Below are 20,729 nucleotides of genomic sequence, written 5' to 3' on the forward strand. Positions count from 1 at the left end.
TCCATCCTCATCTTATTCTTCCACAGGGGTGAATGTGCTGGCAAGAGATAAGTTTATATCTATATGTATATATGTGTATATATGTATATATATATGTATATGTATATATGTTATATGTGTTTTTTGGAGCCTGGTACTTGGTTTAAGAGGAGTGCTAGGTTTGGAATACTTTGCTTCAGATTGGTTCTCCCTCAGGACTGTCTGTCTTTAAGGACAGATGCTCAATGCCTTTCTCCAGCTGCGTGCTTTAGGAGATGCTGACAGTTTGATGAGTTATTTGCACAGACCTAGTGAGGTCAGACCTGGTTCTTTGTGGCTGTGTCTTGTCCAGGTCATTCAGAAATGTGACACTAAGAACCACTGTGAATGGGCCTCTCTGCATTCATGTTCCCTGGCTGCTGATGTCTGTGGTAATTCTCTGCTCCTGTTAGCACTGTGGATCTTTCACGTGGTGCTTTAGTGAATTTTTAGGTGTAAATGGGTCCTGGTAGTGCCTGCCTGTCTCTTAGTTTTGTAATGGTCTGGACATGGCAGGTGTAGGTGCAGTACTCCTAGGAGATCAAGTCCACAATCACAATCCTTTCTGAGCCAAGGTGAGCTTCCAGGTTTCCCAGTGAAAACTTCAGGATCTGAGGTTCCAAATTCTGATTTAAAAAAAAATGAAATTCCCTTGGCAGGCTCCTCAGTCTGCTCTTTCCAAGGATGCTCTCCTTGTTTTTAGGTCAGATCAGTGGAAGGGCAGAAGCTGCCTTCAGATGTACTTAATCTGCTCAAAGTCTAGGATTGGAATGTGGCTGCCAGGAATGAGCAGATTTTCCAGCTGTGTTTTAGTGTTGAGATGAAAACAGTGTGTGCACCATACTTTTCTCTTGCTCCTGCTGCATCCTAGGCCCTGCTTTCCCCAGAAGGAGCTGCAGTGTGTTCCCACAGTTCACTGGTTTTAGGAATTGGGTGCTGGTGTTTGTTTCCTGTACCAGGCTTAAAGCATTTGAACTGTGTGGGAGTCACTCCAGAATTCTGCAGCACACTCAGCAGCAGCCCAGATAGTTTCCTGCCTCCTTTAAGGTAGTATGGACTCACTCCTTGAGGAAGTCTCAGCTTTTCCATAGTTATTAATTAATGACATCCACTTGGAGAATACAAATGTCTCCTAAGGAGACCCCTGATTTTTGTAGTGCTGGATTTAACTCCTTGGCTGAGAAGTTTCCTGTTTCTGACACTCCATCTCATCCAAAGGACATGGTCGTGGAGGGCATTGTGTGCTGTGTGCTTGGGAATCATCCTCCTGGCACATGGTTTGTCCCTGACAGGATGATGATGGCACCTGGGGAGCTGCAGCATGGACTGGGGTGTTGATGAATCAAGGGGATGGATCAGTTGGTGACAAAGTTTCATGGGGAGAAGTTTCTTTGCAGTCAGAGGTTATTAGCATTGCTGACACCTGACAGCCTCCCCTGGTGAATGAGTCCTCCCCTAGGGAATGTTTCCTGTGATCTCAGTTCATTCCAGACATCACAGCTGCCAAGATCCTGCTTTTTCTCAAATTCCAGTGGCCACCTTCTCTGAGGCTGGATCAGGATAAAGGTGGTCAATCCTTAGATTAATTTCAAATTCTTTGAGGTTTTCTGTGAGACAAGGTGCATATAGCTTTGCTCTCTGTCACCTTGGGTGTGTTAATGCCATTACAGACTTTGTAAAGACCGTATGCCAGCAGGGACCTCTTTTGAGCTGTATCCTTCATTAACATTGTCAGGTATCTTTTTGCCAAAGTGTTTTGTGGAAGTGTTGCCACAAAGCAGGAAAATACCTGGCTGTTTAGCAGGGTAATTTATTTTTGAGAACACAAATAATTTAATTTTGCTTTTTTAAATATTAGCCTGCAGTTCCACAGAAATGTGTTCTGTGCCCATGAGGCTCAGCTGGTTCATCCAGCCAGGTGTATTTGTGAGGGTGTTGTTGCTCTCAGGTGGGGAGGAGGAAGTGAGGCTATCTGCCAAACTGATATATTTTCCTTCTGTCTGGATCAGACTGAATCAATGCCTGTGTAAGAACTGCAGATGTTGTGAAAGGCCAACCTGCCTCCATCAGCTACAGCTTGTGACAATGGGCTTATTTTGGAAAGGGGAGAATGGTTAATTTCTGGCAAAGAAAAACAATCCCTCTTGCTCCACTTGCTGTCTGCATTCCAGCATGTTTATCCCTATTCCTTTTTTATATCTGAGGGCTCTCAATGCCCAGGTGTTTTGATTCCCCTTCTGCCCTGGCTGACAATAATTATTGCTCAGGGAAGTTGCTGGGTGTCCCAAGGGGAGGTGATGTCCCTGCCCATGACTCAAGCAGGGCCTCTGCTGCCTTGGCTCATGGGCAGCACACTCTGAGTGGACTCAGTTCATTTGCAGGATGTGGAAGAGGAAGGCCAAGAGAACTAAAGTTACTGGCAAGTCATTTTTCTTTAAGCTCTTGAAATAGATTTATGTTGGCACCCAACTTAAGTATTTTACTTTGAAAGTTTAAGACTTTTTAAAAGCTTTTATTTTACTCTTAACACATGTAAGTGGGACTTCTGATTAAGCTAATTGTATTTCTGTCTCTGGTTCCCATCCTCCTTTTAAATCTCCATTTTTATCCTCACTCCCAGTGGCTTTTCAGTATGAAAACTGTCCTGTAAGTAACTCTAACCTACTTAGTTTCTCAGCTTCAAAGCTTTATTGGCAGCTGGTGTAAGGCTCTTTTTGCAACTTAGAAAAACTACAACAATCACTTCTGTTTTTCTTCCAGATCTACTCCCTCTGCATAAAACAGTGTCTGGATAGTTCTTAATAGAGCTATAATACCTAGAACTTCATTGAGAAGCACCTTCCTAATCTTTCTCTATGGGCTTGCAGTGGATAAGTCATGTAATGCCAAGGTGGAAAGTGCAGCTGCAAGTCTGTGATTATCTGGCTATGTACCACTGTGGTTTTGGTTTGGTGTTTTTTTAAAGTAATTAGGTGGAAGTGCAGTCTAATAAAAGCAGACTTACCCTTCTGATGTACTTCCTTTTCTGGAGCAGGGATTTAATTTTTGTTGTTTGTCTCCAAGACACTCATTTGAGTTGGCATTTATTTACTTACCAATGACATATTGTTGTCCATAAAAATATATATACTCCAAATTCCTCTTGTGTTTTACAGGAACAGAACAAACCAATTCTGAATCATAGGAAGCAAACACTAATGTGGATAACACAATGAGCATTTGATAGGATTAGCAGGGTTTCAGGTGCAGTATAAAGAGTGAAATTACAGTAATCTTTTTCAGAACTATTCCTCTATAAGCCAGTGGACTATCCCTGTTGTGAAGCTTTACTTTTACATTTAGGTGTGCTAATCTCATTGAAGTGATGCTGTTCCTTGTTGTTGTGTGACCTTGATCAGTTTTTTGGGTGAGGGTATTGTACCAAAAAGCTTTTTTTTTCCAACTTATAGTTAAGCTGATAATTTTGCTGCGTGTACTGTAACAGGTTCCAAAAAAATCTAATATGATTAAAAATACTAGTTTAAAATCAGAACTATTTTGTTGTCAGTTGACTGAAGGTTTTTTTAAGACAGGTGTTTCAGGGCAGTCCTCATTTTAATGACCTGAATCTATATGTGACTGTCATGCTTCCCAGTTGAGTACTAAGAGTACCAAGGTGTGGTTATTGCTGTGTAATTACATTCTTGTGACACAAAATGTAGGAGACAGGGCAAGACATGACATCACCCATTGCACCTGCTGTTTACCAAATAAGATCATATCACTGAGACTTCCTGGTGCAGTTCTGGATGTTATTGCCCTGGTCTTGATCCCTGAAAAAAGTGCAGCTTTTTGTTTCTGGAGTGTGTGCCTTGCATGAATTGCTCTAATACAGCAAAAGCAGCCATTGGAAGGTTAAAATAAAGTTGAAGTACTGCTTTGTAAAAAAGTTAATGGCAGAAGACAGCATTTAGTCTATTTAAAATGGAAGGAAAAGTACATAACTGCAACAAATTACTGTAATTACAGTGCAGCTCTGGAAAAGAGAAAATGCAGCTAATCTCATTAGGAGCTACTCAAGAACTTTTAAGATTCTAAATTAGTATTATATTCAGCAGTGTGAAGATGATAATTCTTGATTCTAATGCAATAATTGGCTCTTAATACTCCTGGAAATTAGGTCACTTAATAAGGGTCTTCACTCTGCTACTCTTTGGAATAAACTAACCTAGTCTAAGTGTACTTCAGGTGTGACACTTGCAAAATGTGAGTGGCACTCTGTGGCATGGTAAGGCTCCTAAGAAAACTGTTGCCTTTTGGTTTTTATACAGGCTTTGATTCTGACAATTCTTCAGGAGAGTTTTCAGAAGCAAATCATAAATGTCCAGAAATGCTTGATCTAGAGCCACACCAAAGCAATAAGACTGAAAAGCATAATGGAGAAACAGAGATACAAGAAAATGGGATTAAGAGACACAGGTAAACACTGAGAGCTGCAGAGGAGATGGGAGTGGAGCATGGGCTGGCTCACACCTTTGGGGTATTGCTGTTCTCATGGGAGAGGGTGATCCTCTGGGCCTGGAACGTCATTTCACATGTCTGCTTCCTCTGCCAAGCCTGGGGTGATGCTTTGCTTCCTTTAGAAGTTGCTTCAATGGAAAAGAAAAAGGTTTGTTGTTTAGTGGGCTCATAATGACAGCTGGATTTTTTTTTTTCCCATTATAGGACATCATTACCTGCCCCAATGTTTTCTAGAAGTGATTTTAGTGTGTGGAGCATATTAAAAAAATGCATTGGACTGGTAAGTTGGCTTGAATGAAGCATCTGTATTAGGTCTCCTAATGTCAGCTGATTAATTTTATTGCTTAAACATCAAGACACAAAATAACATATGGTGCATTTTCCTTTTTTTAACTAGGAAACAACAACTCCCAAAATCTCAACATTTATTTATTTACAGTACTATTTCCATATCTTCTTTAGGTGTTATAGTATGTGGATTGCATTTCTGAGACTGTCCTATAAGAACTAGACTAAAGCCATTAAAATATAATCAAATATGTTTGATTGACACAATGCTCTCTTACCTGCTCTTTTTTTTTTTATTCTTTACTCAACAAAAGATGTTTTAGGAGTTTGTTTTATTAATTCATATGATCTAGGAGATACAGTTGTTCTCTCAACACTCCTTTTGGTGGGATGAGTGACCTATCTACTCAAACTTTTGCTTGGACCAAATCAGTTGCAGTCAGTTAAGGTTAACATTTTTCTCCCCTTCCTTGTGCCAAAGTGAGGAAAATGTTGCATTAACTTCATCTGGTGGCATTCTGCTTTCTGATAAATTTTAAGCACTTACATAGCTGTTTTAATGCCCATGAGTGCAACTTTAATCAAACAGCCAAATTTGCTTGGGTGTAGTAAAAGACCTGGGGAATTGGAAATCTCTGTGTGAACTTCGTGTCTGTCTTTATCCACACAGGGAACCAGAAATGGTCTGACACAAATAACAGGCTGCTTAAATAAACCACTAAAATCTGTTAGAGCAATTCAAGTGCTATTCTCTATGTAAATGTTCCTTTAAAAAAATAATTTGTGGTTGCTGCAGTGAAATAGATAGATTTTATGCAAATAAGCAGGTGAGGTTTTCTAAGGAGTGTGTGGCACTTCAGTATCAGCACGGAGCTGCTTGGCACATTATTGTTGCTACCTAGGGAAATTTAACCTCTTCTGCTTTACACAGAGCACAGCAGAGAAGGTAACATTCTCTGTGAATTCATTAGGTTAGCTGGATCAATGTTTTAAGTTGTTATTTCAGATTGCAAGTGGGGTTCTGCAGTTCTTTCAGCTGTAGTACTTAGAGGTCTGTATCAGGCTTGCCAAATATCCTTTGAGGAATACTATAAATAAACTCACCCACAACATTTTTCCAAAATTCTTGTTGTTGCCAGTTGTTTACTTAGTGTTGTGTCTAAGAAATCAACCTGCCCTTTGGTTATGTAGGAGCTGTCCAAGATCACAATGCCCATTGTCTTCAACGAGCCCTTGAGTTTCCTTCAAAGGATAACAGAATATATGGAGCATATATACCTCATCAATAAGGCTTGTAGTCACACAGATCCCCTGGAAAGAATGCAGGTAAGAATCCCCACCACCTTTTGGGTAATTCACAATTTTTTTTTTCTCCCAGTCTTTGATTTTAAGACAGTTTCTCATTTGAGTGTATCTCTTTCTCAGGGGCTATGGTAAGAATATCCAGTTTGTGTGTCTAGATGAGTTTCTTCTTTCATAGTGGCTGTGTCAAATATTTGTGACACTTTGACCCTTCATGCATGCACAGAGTTTAAAAGGAAAGTGCCACAACTGACCATGCCTAAGGATTTCAACTCATTTCTTTAACTGTAACTTTTTTGTGGTTTTATGTGTTGTGAGGATGAAATCTTGGCTTCATGTCACTTTAAATTGGTTTGTTGAGTGGCCTCATGATTTGAAAGTTCCTGGATGAAAAATTCTTGTGAGAGAGACAAATTTACCACAATTTTCTTCTCTACAACTGGTTGTTATTGCCTTGCTCTCACACCAAGGCAGTGAACATGGTGACACCTGTGTGCATCAGGTTGTGCTGGTGTTGCTCACAGCTCTGCTTTTACTGGAGTGTAATGGAGAGTTTCTCTTGGCTCCTGTGTTTGTGTGTTCCAAACCTCCATTTCCCAGCCTGCAGGAGCTCCTCAGTGGCACCTGAACCTGCTGGCCTGGCTCAGGAAGTCTCATCTGTGCTAGAAATGGTTCTTTCCTGGCACTAGTTAAGTGAGGCTCTGTTCCCAGTGATCTGAAGATGAGGGCAGTTAAAGTTGGGGGAAAGTAGATTTCAAAAACCAGGCTGATCTTGTAGAAGTAGGTGAGGCAAAGTATAATCTGGCAGAATTTAGCACAGACAATAATTCCTGTTGGAAATGAGATTCTTAACAAGTGCTTATATTTCCCCATTTCTCTGTCATTTATTCTATGGCTTACAAATGGTTTTGCCTTAAGAAATAAATATAAAGCAATTCCTTTTTGGAATAATAAATAATGTAATGTGCAACAAATAAAGTACAATAAACTTAGAGTTTTAATGCACTATTCTCATAACAATGTGTTCTTAATTTGCTTACAGGCTGTAGCTGCTTTTGCAGTTTCTGCTGTAGCTTCTCAGTGGGAGAGAACTGGCAAACCCTTTAACCCACTGTTAGGAGAAACCTATGAATTAACCAGGTAGTAATTACTTTAATTTGGGAGCTGGGGCTGTTTGTGTTCTTGAGTTAGCAGACTCTCACACTGGTCTGGTTGTAGTAAAATACCACTAAAGTAGATTCCTGAGTATAGGTAAAATTCTTTTCCTCAAACTATCTCAGAATTTCTGAGAAGTTGATATAAAAGCAAATAATTTTATTTCTAAGTCTAGGCAGAATATTCTTTGAATTATTTAGAGAAAAATTGGTTCATGTTCTTCTACCAAAGATGCTTCCTGAGCAGACTCTATTAATTAATTTAAATATTGTTTTGTTGATCATGTCAGATAGAGAAATTAGTCTGAAGGACTTTGAGATTTCTCAAAGAAATGGGTGATGTCTGCAGTAAAGAATTTTCAGTCAGACCTTTTCATGTTGCCCAAAGGGTTTCTGTATTTTCATGAGTTATTTCAGTGAAACTTCTTCTGAGGCTTTTCTGGGTAGAAATCTGGTTAGGGGTATAAAAAGAAAGTGTTCAGAGTAGAAATCCTTTCATTTCATTAATTGTAAATGTGTCACAGAACTAGAAAAGGAAAAGTCTCACCTTCAGTTTAATCTAAAAATACTTCACTTTTTTTAAAGTATCACCTCTTTTCTCTTGCAATATTAAAAATGTGCTTACTGTTTAATGCTCTTTTTTTGTTGTTGCCAGGGAGGACTTAGGATTTAGGTTTATATCTGAGCAAGTCAGCCACCACCCACCTATTAGTGCATTTTATTCTGAAGGCCTCAATAAGGATTTCATATTTCATGGATCAATCTATCCCAAACTAAAATTCTGGGGGAAGAGTATAGAAGCAGAGCCTCGGGGAACAATTACCTTGGAGCTTCTGAAGTGAGTATGAGAAGTAAATAACGTTTTTTTTTTTACTTTTTGTAATAACCCAGAGGTGATTACCTGAAAACCCCTTGCTGAAGAGGTTGGAAGAATTGATTTACAAGTTCATTTTCATTGCTTAATTTCAGAACTGGGTTTTTTTGTGTTATGTTTCCATAGCTGTAGCAATTTGACCCAGTTTTTCCATCATGAAAATTAGCATTTCTTACATATTGGTTGCTACTGAAAGCTACTTCTGTGAAGGCATTTAAAATTTAAATATAGAGATAAAATTCTCTTACTGGGCTGTTCACGCTCATCTCAATTTTCAGTATTGCTGTTGGTTTTGGTGGTTTGTGTGGAAAGAGCTGCATCTCACAGTAACTGTTTGTGTGGTCAGGGAACAGGAGGAACTTGTCAGGATTGCCACTTCCAGAGCAGGATCAGGTTCCTGCTGAAATCAGGAATGCCTCTCCAGCCTGCTCCAGGCCTGTCCCTCAGGAATTACGTGATGTCCCACGAGTTGTTTTGTGTCCTGGTGGCACAAAGACTCTGCAGCTTTTCCAAGTGGGACATGAGGATGCACTAGAACAGTTGCAAATAAAGTATTCTGCATTTGGTGCTTTTAGAAAAGCCTTTCTGAGACCTAACTCTGAGGTGGTTTTGAAATGTTGACTTAAAAAAGTGCTAGACATTTGGTTTCAATAAAAACCAACTTGCTTTGCATAGCAGGCAGTGACTTTACTTTCTTTGGGAAGTAGTTTAATTTTTCAGCTGTTGGTATCTAATATTCCAAAGTTCATAAAAGTATGAACTGGTCTTGGAGATTAATGATGATGGAAATAATGGAAATTTCTTCTGAATGTAGAAGGAAGCGTGAATATTAGTGCAGAATGCAAGTGTTACTAAAATAATGTTTGTTCCTCAAGAGCCTTTCTTTAGAGGACTATTAAAACTCTTGTTGAACCTAATCAAGGCTGAGATTTAAACTGGAATATAAACAGTTAAAGCATTTATTTTACATAATTGCTTCAAGTTAGCAGCAGAAGTTGAAATCAAATTTTGAGCCTCTCAGTGTTGTGATTCAGACCATTCTGTTGCTTTGAGGAGTCTGAGAACTGCTCAAAGCCTAAGTGAACAAGGAGCTGTTTGGGAAGCAAAGCTGTGAGTCAGTATTAAATTGTGCCTTTATATTAACCATGACTGTTTTTTCAGAGCATTAGAAGACACTTTTCTCTCACTTCTCCAGCACAAAAAGTGCTTCAATTCATCAGCCCTGACCACAAGTGCTTTGTGTTGTGTTTTGGTTTATGCTGTAAAGCTTGTGGTGTCAGAATAGTTCAGGAATAAAACTATGTTTAAATAAAGGCTAGGGGATGAATTGGAGGGATTCTGATTTTCTTTCCCCCAGCTGAAGAGTAATTATTGTTCTAAAGACTCCTTGAAGAAAAGGAGCTGTGGGAAATAGTGAGACTTCAAAATGATCTGTTATTTCTCTGTACTGGAAAATGACAGATGGGTTGGAAACGTGACATGGGAGTGTTCTCTCCACACTCACTGGAAGTAGAAATACAAGGCACTTTTTACAGACACTGCTTTTTCTCTATTTTCTGTTAAAACAGAGTTTACAAACTTTTTTAAGATAGACTGATTGCCTACCAAGTAACTTCAGTATTTCCCTTACCAACATGAAAAGATGACTGTGAATAGATAGCTTTGATTTCGCTAGTGATAGTAGGAATCCTGTTGTTTAACTTTTTGATCAATTGTAGAATAATGTCTTTTAAGGATTTAGAATCTGTAAACTCACTTTTAAAGCTTTTCACAAAACAACAAGCCAAAAATAAAGCCAAGTGGAAAATCAATTCTAGAATCTTTGGGGAAAGGATGGAATTGAGTTGTGAACTGAATTTTAAAATGTCACGTTTGTGGAGCTTGCAATTGTGCTGTTGTGTCCCAGTGGTGTTGAACAACCAAATAAAAAGAAGCCAAAACCACTCACACCTCCAAAATTACCTTCAGTGGCACTGGAACAGGTTGCAAATACAGATGAGAAAACTTGTGGCATGTTTGTGGAAACCACTTGTGCAATTTACTGCTGCTGCAGCAATTGAATAGCAGACACTGTTAGGCATTAGTTGGTTAGTCTGGTTTCCTGCAAATACTCTATTTTATCACTTAAAACTAAAAAATGCAAATGAAAAAGATGAATTCCTGCACTGCTCTTTATGTTGGGCTGAAGTTTGTAATCCAGAGCACAGCAACTGTAAAACTCATGTGAGAAGGGAGAAGAATAAGGACAATATCACTTCATTAACTTGCACTAATGCTTGGATCCAACACATGGTTGGCTTGTAAAGAAAAGCCTGTTTCTCTTCTGTTTTGAAGCTGAGTGCTGGCTGTTCAGAGGAGTGCTAAATATTTTGCCTTGCCATGAACAGAATTGAAAGCAGGCTTCCATCTCAAGCTCAAGAAAATGATTTCTTTCTCTCATTTCCTTGACAGGCACAATGAAGCTTACACATGGACAAATCCAACCTGTTGTGTACATAATGTAATTATTGGTAAACTGTGGTTAGAACAGTATGGAGTGGTAGAAATCATAAATCACAGGTAATGCTGATCATGAACCCAGGGGCTGTAGGAATTGTTGTGGTCATTTGTGTTACAGAGCAGATTTTGATTTTTGTCAGACACACAGGAAGCTTTGTTTTGTAGCCCCAAAGTCTTCTGGGAGATTTTTGTCTTTTTGTGGGGTTGTTTTTTGGTTTTTTTTTTCTTCTCCTGACAAACTCAAACTCTTCCTAGGCCTGGGATTATTATCATAATATTATTAATGAAAAGGCACAAAGCCAGATGGCCTATGGAGAGCAAAGGTTTTATATTTATGAGTTACCCATCCAAATTCAGCACCATTGCCAGAGAACAGAAATTAAATTTAACTCCAGAACCATTCAATGGAATAATTGTCAGAGGCAGGTTGGACCTCCATTGTGTTGATTGTAATTTGTCACTTTTTAAAGTTTAGATAATGGACAGTGTCTTAAACTGAGGGCACAGCACAGAAAAATGACTGCAGAGTTGGAGAACTTGGAGAGTGTCAACTGCTCTGCCAACTGCCTGTATCAAAGCTTTTTACTTACATAAAATAAATTACCTTCTAAATGATGAGTGAAAGAATTTTGTGAGCAGCATTACTCCTGCACACATTGCTCTGTCAGTAAATGAGGGTTTCAATCCAACAAGCTACTGTTTGATACTTCTCATAGTATCAAATCTGTAACCCTGTCTCTGTACAGGATTTGTTAGTTCTGTGGAATTTTAGAATTTTTGTGCCCTTTTTCATGTCCTGGTCAGATAATAAACCATAGTTAAATCAAAATAATTATATATATATATAACTAACCAACAGCTAACTGTAACTATATTAAAAAAGCTAAACAAGGTAAAATAAATTTTCTGATATATTTAGGGGCTGGCTTTTCTAAGCATGTATTTATTTCCTCCACAGTACTGGAGATAAATGTGTCCTTAATTTTAAACCATGTGGACTGTTTGGGAAGGAGCTTCACAGGGTAGAGGGATACATCCAGGACAAGAAGTAAGTGAGAAAAGCCTCTTGGTCTCTCTATTTTTAACACTGGGGCATTTCTTTTGCTGGAAATGTAGTTTGTAACCCATTCTTGTTCTCTGTGTCATTTTTAAACCCCGTGATTCCAGGATGATAATTTTTAAGCATTATTAGAAAAACTCTCCAGTCCAGGTTTTGGAAATAAAGGGAAAATGCAGAGTAGCTGCAACTGATTTACTATTGTACAGTCATAATTCCAGTCTTCAGTTTAAAATAATGAGAATGTGGTCGTTAAAAGTTTTTAATTAACCCAGACCTGTTTTGTGACTCTGAGTTTCTGTATTAAAATTGGCTTTGATGTACCCACATTCATTTAACAGTGGCAAAAGCATGTGACTGTCATGAGGATCTGCTCTGGAGAGCTGCAATGAGCTGAAACTTTTTCTTTGCCTATCAAACATCTGTGTTTTCTGAGAATCACCCATTCTGTGATTGTGTGAAATCTGCAAATAGAAACATAAAACGCAGCGAAGTAGGAAGCAGAGTATTTAATGTAGATCAGAATCTGCAAGGCTTGGCTTAGCAGGCTCACTCTGAAGGAAGAGCTCAGTGTCCTTTGCTTTCTTTACAGCAGGAAGAAGCTGTGTGTGATCTATGGCAAGTGGACAGAATGTCTGTGGTGCACTCACCCCACCACATATGAGACCTACAAGAAGAATGAGAAGAGGGGCAGTGAGCCGAAGAAGAAGTCGGTAAGGTGAAGGATTCTTTAGGGAGAAAAGATTCTGAAATGTCCAAAATTAAATCAAAACGTCTTAGTTAGGTGAATGGAGGATAAAAGCTGTCATTTGGTAAAGGTTGGATGGAGCAGTGAGAAGGCACCTGGCACTTGTAGTGTGAGCTGCTGGCATGGAAGGGAGCTCGTAGGAATGGTGTCTGCTGGAGATTGGTCAGAGAAATTATCAAATATCAACCCCCAAGCTGATGTTGTCCAGTCCTTGAATGAGGAAAGTGGCTCTACTGCCAACTCCAGCTGTAAAAATAGTAGGATTTGGGAGTAAAAACAATAACAATTTTGTTTAAGTCAGATATGCTTTTTGGTGATGCAGATTTTCAGAATTTAGGATGTAGAAAGTCTTTACAAAAAAGAGGTCTGGAAACATGCAGGGTTTTTACTTCACATGTAAGCAGTGTCAGGGAAGTTGCTGCCAAGACCTCCTTATGGAAAATGGGAAATGTTGTATGGTGCAGCAGAGGACTTTGGGTTTCCTTATGTCAACAGTTACTCCCTGAAAATGAAAAGTTAAACAGAAGCTAATCACTCTTGATGTTATGAGTCTCAAACTTTAAAAGTATTCACATCAGAAGAATCTAGAGCAACAACAGGCCTTGCTTTTGGCTCTGGATTCCATCATGGTAGAGGCTTATATTTTGACTCTTAAAAAAAAAAATAAGGTTCTGTTCATCTTAAGAAAATCAACTCTTTCTTTCCTTCCTTCCTTCCTTCCTGTTGAGATTATTTTTAGATGGGGAACTGTCTAACAGTAAACCAGATGTTGACATGGAAAGTAGCCTAGAACTGTCTTTTTAAATAATGAATACTCAAACCAAATTATTGAAATTAGACTCTTAACCATATGGAGCTGTTTTCTGGTGTATAAAACAGGCTCTGTTTAACCTAGTAGGGTATTTGTGATTGAAACAAATGAGCCATGTCAAAGAGGGCAGAAAGAAAATAGAAAAGGGGTGGGAGTGGGGAAAATTGTTACTGTCACTCCAGGATGTTATTGCCTCAAACTTCCCTTCTGGTTGTTGTGGTTTTAAATGGGTTCTCATGGTGAAATCCTCTGAAATTCCACAGTGCTGCTGTGTGTGTCCTGCAGCAGTCAGATTGTCTCAGATTCTGAGAGCAGCCCCCTGAACCATTGGAGTTTTACATGTGCAGCACAGCAGTGCAGCTGGTAACAAAGGAAACTTTGAAGGAAAGTCACTGCATTCATAAACTTAAGGACACAGTCTTCACTGTGAGAAAACTGTGATAATTGTGATTGGATCAGACTGAAATGAGGGCCTGTCTTTTTTTTAACCACACATCTGAATGTTTTGCAAATGGTGAAGCAATATCCAAAACCAGGTGTGCCCTATTTATGACTTAAGAACTAACTTGGGAACTGGTTTAAATTTCAGTCTTGGCTCTTTTGCATGACCATTATTTGTAGAAATAATGGTCATGTGAGGTGAAATTAAGCTATGGCATAGGAGAGAAAGGAAAATTCGAGAAAACATTTCTGAAAGACATTCATTTATAATTATTACTATTACTGTTTTTTAAACAGATATTCAAGTTTTATTTAAGTGTTGGGAGACTATTCAGGGATATCAGGAGCAAAACATGATAAAAATGAGAGAGGCTGTGTACAGAGAAGCAAACAGGAGGGGTGAGGCAGAAGTACAGGGGTGTTCAGTATCTCAAATGTGAACAGATTCTTCAACAGTCACTGTAGAACCTGAGATGAAACCATCCAATGTTCCTTTGTTCCTCTGCCAAATGTTATCTCTGTTTCAGAGTGAAGAAGATCTTAAATCTGAAAATGATGAGGCTGATGATATGCCAGAGGTTCAAGACTCAGTGCAGTTCATACCAGGCAGTAAATTGCTTTGGAGAATAAACTGTAGGCCACCAAACTCATCACAGGTAACTGTTTCAATCTGCTTTGCTCTTGCTGGTGCCTTGTCCAGGAGAACACCAGGAATGGTCCAGGGACCCTTGTTGAGTGTCACTGCTTGGCACAGGAGCAGGCTCTGGCAGTTCTTGCTGCTCTGAAATTCTACTCCAGCAAGCTGTGCTTTGGTCCTGTGCTGAGAGCAGCCCTGCTGTGCCTGAGCTGACACAGGGAATGTGTGCTCAGAGTGCACCTGGGAACACGGGGACTCAGCTTAACCTGTCTGGGAGATCTTTGCACTGAGAGTGCTGAAATATGGATACACATACCCTTCTGCTGGCCGTGCTGTTCCAAGGCAAGCTGCCACAGGGTGCAGTAACTGGGCAGCAGGATATTAATTTCCATAGTTTCAGCAAGACTTTTTGGTCTTTTAGGTGTGGGTGGTTTTGTTTTTTTCTAAAAATGATGATGTTAAATATCAATATCATAGGAAATCTGTCTTAATCCTCACAAGCAAAGACTGCTTAAAAAATGAAAGCTGTGATTTCTATCCCCATCTGCCTTTTCTTGTTCTTCCCCTCCAACAAAAAATCCAGCTGGTGTTGTATGAACCTAACCTTGCCTTCAGGGCAGCCAGCAGGGGTTTGACTCAGCAATTTCTGTTGGAAGTTTTGTATCCATTCATTGTAATGGACTCAGCACTGCTTTGCTGCAATAACTTGTGTGTTCTCTTCCATTTGCTTTTCAGATGTACAATTTCACCAGTTTTGCTGTGAGCCTCAATGAGCTGGAGAAGGGCATGGAGGCAATCCTGGCTCCCACGGACTGCCGGCTGCGGCCGGACATCAGGAACATGGAGAACGGGAACATGGGTACGTGTGTGCTGCAGGGAATATGGCACTGCTCTGAGATTTGGGAGGGCTTGCTGAAGGGAGGTTGATGCAGGAAACACTCTTCAGTTTCTCATTTTCAGAGCAGCCTTAACTCTTTTTCATCCTGTGCACTGAACATGCTTTTGAACAGTGTATGATGTCTGTTTTCTCCCAGAGAGCAGATGCATCCCAGGGCTGCTGTTCTGTGTTGTGATGTGTTTGCATGTTTGTTAGCTTGGGAGGAGCTGCAGATGTGCTCCACTTGCTCTGGGGTTTGTCTGGAGAGACATGTGGTGAGCAGACATGCTTTGCTGCTCTGGTGTTTGTCAGAGGAAACACAGGGCCAAATAGTGAAAAAAATCACTCTCTCTGTTATTGCCTAATCTCAGTTCTTCCCTGCTGTCTCAGTGCAGTGTTTCTGAAAGAAGATAAAACCCCAACATTTCATTTCAGCCCTGTGTAGCAGCAACTTCGCTGAAATGAGTTTTAGGGTTTTGTTGTTAAAGACTGTATTCAGCAAATGCTTTCTCATGCTTAAATGAATTCTATTTGATTTCTCTGGTCTTTCCTGTGTTTTCATCATCTTTGTTTCTTTTTTGCTAAATTACCAATTTCTCTTGAAACATTGGCTAGATGTGGCAAGCAGAGAGAAGGAGAGACTGGAAGAGAAACAGAGAGCTGCTCGCAAGGAGCGTGCGAAGGACGAGGTGGAGTGGCACACACGGTAAGGGGCAAGGAGGAGCAATTTGTTTAAGCCTTCAAGCAGGTTGGGTACACTGCTTGAATTGTTTTAATTCAGGACAGCATGTGTCTGATTGCTTCCATGACAGCACAATTTGTAGTGTCACTTAAAGCATTGCTGGGTCAACAATTAAATGTGTAGCCTGAAGCCAAAATCGCTGATAAGTCTGTCCTGGAAAAAATACCTAACAAGAAATGCTGAAACCTGTCATAATTAACTACTGTGGTAATGCTGGATTTATTCTTTTTTTTAACCTACAGAGGTCATGTTTTTGTTAGAATGAATGTTAAAATGTTGACTGTCATCCTCCTTTAACCAATTCCTGTCCAGCTTTTGGTAGTTGAGCAAGACAATGTGGCCCTCTAGGACCTTTTATTTTCAAACTCTTTGGATTTCTTGGCTTGGATACTTCAGAAATTGCTTTTTTGATTGCATATTCAAGTGATTTCCGAGTCACAGAGTGCATCAGGGAGTGATATGTGATTTGGCTGCTGCTCCCACAGGGTGCTTTTCACAGCTGCCAGTGCTGTGCACTCAAGTGTGTGCTCATGGCCAGTTGCTTCCTTCAAAGGCAAGAACTTTGGGATGCTCCATGATTTTATGAAATTCAGAAAAGAAAGCATTCTTTTCCCAATGCCTGTAGGAATAGCTACAGATTAATTCCAGTTAATGCTTTGAAAAATCTCTTCCAGAGAATATAAAATTGGTTTTGGTTAATGTGGCTAAAAGGAAGCAGCTGTTGATGTTCTGTGCAGGGCACAGCTCCATAGAACAGAAACTGTTTCCCCTTGGGAGAAATTTCCCAAAATGATTGTGTAACCGATTTGGCATTCTTTTAAAGTAAAAATTAATATATATAATCTAGAGTGTCAGTGTTATTTTTACTTGGAATAGGACAGGAATTTTAAAATCCATTTAATTCTCCTAGACTTTATGCTAAAATAAAAGGTGCTCTACAAGGTGATGATAATTGTGTCGGAAGTTCAATTATTTTCATGTTCAGAATATTTCCTAAGAATTTTTTAATAAGAAATACCAGTGTATTTTTAGAATGTTTTGTGTAAGAAGCAACACTGGGTTTTTTCCCTGTTAATAACTATTCATTCTGTTTGCTTTTTTTTCTTTTATTGTTTCTCTTCTTTTTTTGTTTTACAGATGGTTTCATCAAGGCACTAACCCATACACTGGGACTCCAGATTGGCTGTACTCAGGTGGCTATTTTGATAGAAATTTCTCAGACTGTCCAGACATATACTGAAATTCCAGAAGCAATTGCTCATCTCATCCGGACATCTAGTTACTAGATTTCATTCCAAGCCAGTTACTCTGGTTTTGTTGATAGCAAAAACCAGCTTTTCAAAGTAAATTTTAACAGAAATTCTGTAAGTCAACAATCAATGATTTAATTCCCACTAACTTTGGATTGCCAAATATTTAAATACTGTTGTGCTTATTCTGTAAAGCTGCACCTGAAATCATCAAGTTTTCACTAATTTTCAGAGGGACCTTTGGTTCTCCATTTACTCCCCTAGTTTCTTTGCCAGGAGGATATGCTGTATCTGTAGAGCACATAACATCCTTGAAAACTACATAACTTAAATAAACTAGAGATAATATCCTTGATATTTAGTACAATAGAGAAGCAGCTGAAGTTTTTGGCACTCGGAGCAGGGATGAAAAGCCAACATGGTACCAACAGGATCAATCCCAGTCCTGTCACACTCCCATACTGTATGTAGCACTCCCTGGGGACAGGAGCTCCTGGCCCCACTCTCAACAATTCCATAACTGAGAGCCTTGGGATCACAAAACCCAGCCTGGGGCTCTCACACTGTAGTTGTCTGTTACAGAGTCTTCACAACTTTGGGACACTGTGAGCATTAAACTGTATACCTGTGATAAATCCCATAGAGCATACCTTAGGAGAGGGGAAGGGCACACCCCAAATGTGCTTTTCCTCAGGTCAAATGCTGTTAAATGCTGTTCTTACCATAGGAGAAGCTTTGGAAGCAATAGCAGGAATGTCGAGGTGGTTCCAATGTACAGTATATTGCTTGCTACCACTTGGAGGCTTAACTCTTGTGCACTACCTTTGGCAGCTTTGGCACTGTGTATGCTTCTAGACTAAACTTTCCTTTGGAAGCACTTCCGTGTGTGTGTCCACGCAGGTTCATGTTTGGGGAAGTTTTGGTTTGCATGTTTCTCATTATTAGGTCATGTCTGTTTTGTATGTTGTGAAAAAGCAGAATCAATTTAAAGCTTTGGCAGAGTTATACCTATTACAAGTTTCCTGTGAGCACGTGATGTCAAAAAGTGGGATTTTTTAAAATTTCTTTTTGTTCCATATGAAACCATCAAAGCCATATAATACTGGAAATAATCAATTACTGAACTGATGCATTCATTTTCTTTCAAGTGGTATACTTCAGGGGCCAGGGTGTGGAGAGAGGCTTGAAAAATTTGGTCCAGTAATTAAAATTGATCCTTATGTTGCTGCTTCTTTTATGAAAGTTTTTAATTGAGTAACCAGGCAAAAAATGGAGAGTGGCTGTGGTGCTGTGAAGTTTACAGTAATTTAGAAATTGTTGGTGTTAAGTGCCAGTAACATGAGCAGTTCAAGAAAGAATTGGTCTGATTTGTGTCCAAAACATCTGTGATTTCATTCAGAAAGTGGATTTTTGAAGTGTTTCTCTCTCAGAGGATTAAAAAGCAAAAGAAAATGTATTCATAGAGAAATTCTTCCAGCAAATCATGTGTGCAACAATTGGATTACATTTGGGGAAAATTTAGTTGTCTTCATTGGAAAAATAAGAGGAGCTGTAAAACTTCAAGACAGTAAGGAAGGGCACAATCTGACTCTTGTTCATGGCAACTGGATTCTGGTGCCAAAAATTGTAATTTGTGTGGATGGAAGTCCTCAGAATTTGAGGTGGACTTAGTGGCACAGTGGGGTTGTGTTTGTTCCTGGTATGGGCGCAGACACTTCTGAAAAGACACTGCTGATTCTCATGGAACAGCATAAAAACAGTTTTTATAAAAACCTGAGCTTTAATGACAGTGTCAGGCACTGTTAACCCCTTTCCAAACGTGCTGCACGTGCCATAGGGAATTTTTTTTGTTAGGTGAGGATTGAAATGAATCACATATTTAGACCAGTGGGAGTTTAAAACTTACTTTAATTACATAGTGTGTTCAATGCTGGAGTGATGTTTTTAAAACAATGCATATAAATAGAAATTGCCTGAATGGAAGAAACTGTACAGATGTTCTAAGAGGAGGTGTACAGGTTAGCATCCCTTTTGTCTAAGCCGGGATTTAAATTCAAAGACCTAAAGCCTTGTCATTATGTGAAAGCATGAAACAATTGTACCAATGTGTTTAATCCAAACTTCAGTATAGAATCTTCATGGGATATAAAAAGAAACTGGGAACATTTCCAGTGTAAGAACACTTCAGTATTTACATCTTCACCCCCGTCTTCCTTTCCTTTCGTCTGAAGTTTTCAGAAAAATTTCAGATTCGTTCCAAACCCATTCTTTTAATTTATTATTCTTCATTGGCAACACTTTCAGAACCCTTTCCCTGCGCTGCCGACACCGCTCTGCTTGGCCAGCCCTGGCATTCCTAATGCTCTCAAAGTCCAAAAGTTTTTATTTTCAATGCAGATCTCGCCTCAGTAGTTTACGTGTCAAAACATTAATAACTTTGCACCTTTTGAAAGAATGTCACTTTTATAACTTGATTAAACACTGTATATAAGATAACTGTGTTAGTATATGTTAATACAGCTACATAGAGAAACCAGCTAGAAAGAAATTATAATAAATACTTAATAAATAAATATCCTTTGGGCCTCTGGATGGTGACAGATTTTTGTGAGACCCGTACAGAGCAGCCTGGTGGGGGGAAAGGAGGGCTTTGGCTTTGCTCAGCCAGCTGTGGGGCTGTACCTTGATTTCATTGTGATGGCCACAGGACAAAGATGATTTAAATTGGAGCTTTGGACACCTCCAGCCGTGGGTGGAGGTGCTGGGTGGGAATTGTCAGCGGGAAGAGCTCGGTAGCGCTCCCAGCTCTGACCTCACCTTGTGTGATGGATGATGGTGATGGAGAGGCCAGGTGTGAGCTGGAGCTGGGGAGAGAGTGGGCTTTGGTAAAAAATATTATCAATGTGAAAGTTCACTTGGTAGTTGCTGATAGCATTTGTATCTTCGAGGTGATGTCCTGCTGTAAACGGGGAGCAGCTTTTCACACATCCTGCATTTATAGAACTCTTGGCACCTAGATTAACGAGGACAGAGATTAACGAGGACATCTATCCTAGAAGAGACCTAATGAGAACTATTTATTCTTGTTCAATAATTTAAAACAATTTCCCAATAAATTTTTCGCCCAAAACCGCTTTTAAAAAGCCAACCCAAGACTTCACCCAGCGCTGCTGTTGGGAACACACCTCCATTGGCTCTTTGCAAATACCTGAGATTTGGGTCAGGGAAGCAATGCTGAAATACTGTGAGGCAACCCTGGCTTTGGCCATGAGCCCTGCGTGCCTTTCGTGGAAGGATTTATTTTTGTAACCATTCCCAGGAATAGAGGTGCTGTTGGAGACGCGCTGGGCTGAGGGAGGGGATGGGGCCGGGGAGTCATGAGGGCCTGGGGGGAGTGAGGGGGGAGCGCCGCCATGTTCCGTGACACAGCAGGGGCGCCTGGCCCCGCCCCCCTTGATTGACAGCCGCGCCAGCCAATAGCGCGGAGCCGCGGCGGCGCGCGCCCCGCGCGGGGCGGGGTTCCGGCGCGCG

The 20,729-nt window shown here is 39.9% G+C and overlaps 1 protein-coding gene across 1 annotated transcript in view; it reads left to right on the top strand.

The window, feature by feature from the left end:
• The window catches only part of OSBPL2 (oxysterol binding protein like 2), a 33,182-nt gene extending 13,394 nt beyond the window's left edge, over positions 1–19,788 (top strand). The window contains exons 4-15 of the mRNA XM_059480605.1: positions 4,329–4,476; positions 4,723–4,798; positions 5,998–6,132; positions 7,151–7,248; positions 7,918–8,100; positions 10,588–10,695; positions 11,594–11,683; positions 12,285–12,405; positions 14,220–14,348; positions 15,065–15,188; positions 15,822–15,912; positions 17,086–19,788. Coding sequence (XP_059336588.1) covers positions 4,329–4,476; positions 4,723–4,798; positions 5,998–6,132; positions 7,151–7,248; positions 7,918–8,100; positions 10,588–10,695; positions 11,594–11,683; positions 12,285–12,405; positions 14,220–14,348; positions 15,065–15,188; positions 15,822–15,912; positions 17,086–17,188 — 1,406 coding nt within the window. The 3' untranslated portion in view covers positions 17,189–19,788. The remainder of the gene's footprint in view (positions 1–4,328; positions 4,477–4,722; positions 4,799–5,997; positions 6,133–7,150; positions 7,249–7,917; positions 8,101–10,587; positions 10,696–11,593; positions 11,684–12,284; positions 12,406–14,219; positions 14,349–15,064; positions 15,189–15,821; positions 15,913–17,085) is intronic.
• The last annotated feature ends 941 nt before the right edge of the window (positions 19,789–20,729 follow it).

This window comes from Ammospiza nelsoni, chromosome 12 (assembly GCF_027579445.1).
Source record: "Ammospiza nelsoni isolate bAmmNel1 chromosome 12, bAmmNel1.pri, whole genome shotgun sequence".
Classification (NCBI taxonomy): domain Eukaryota; kingdom Metazoa; phylum Chordata; class Aves; order Passeriformes; family Passerellidae; genus Ammospiza; species Ammospiza nelsoni.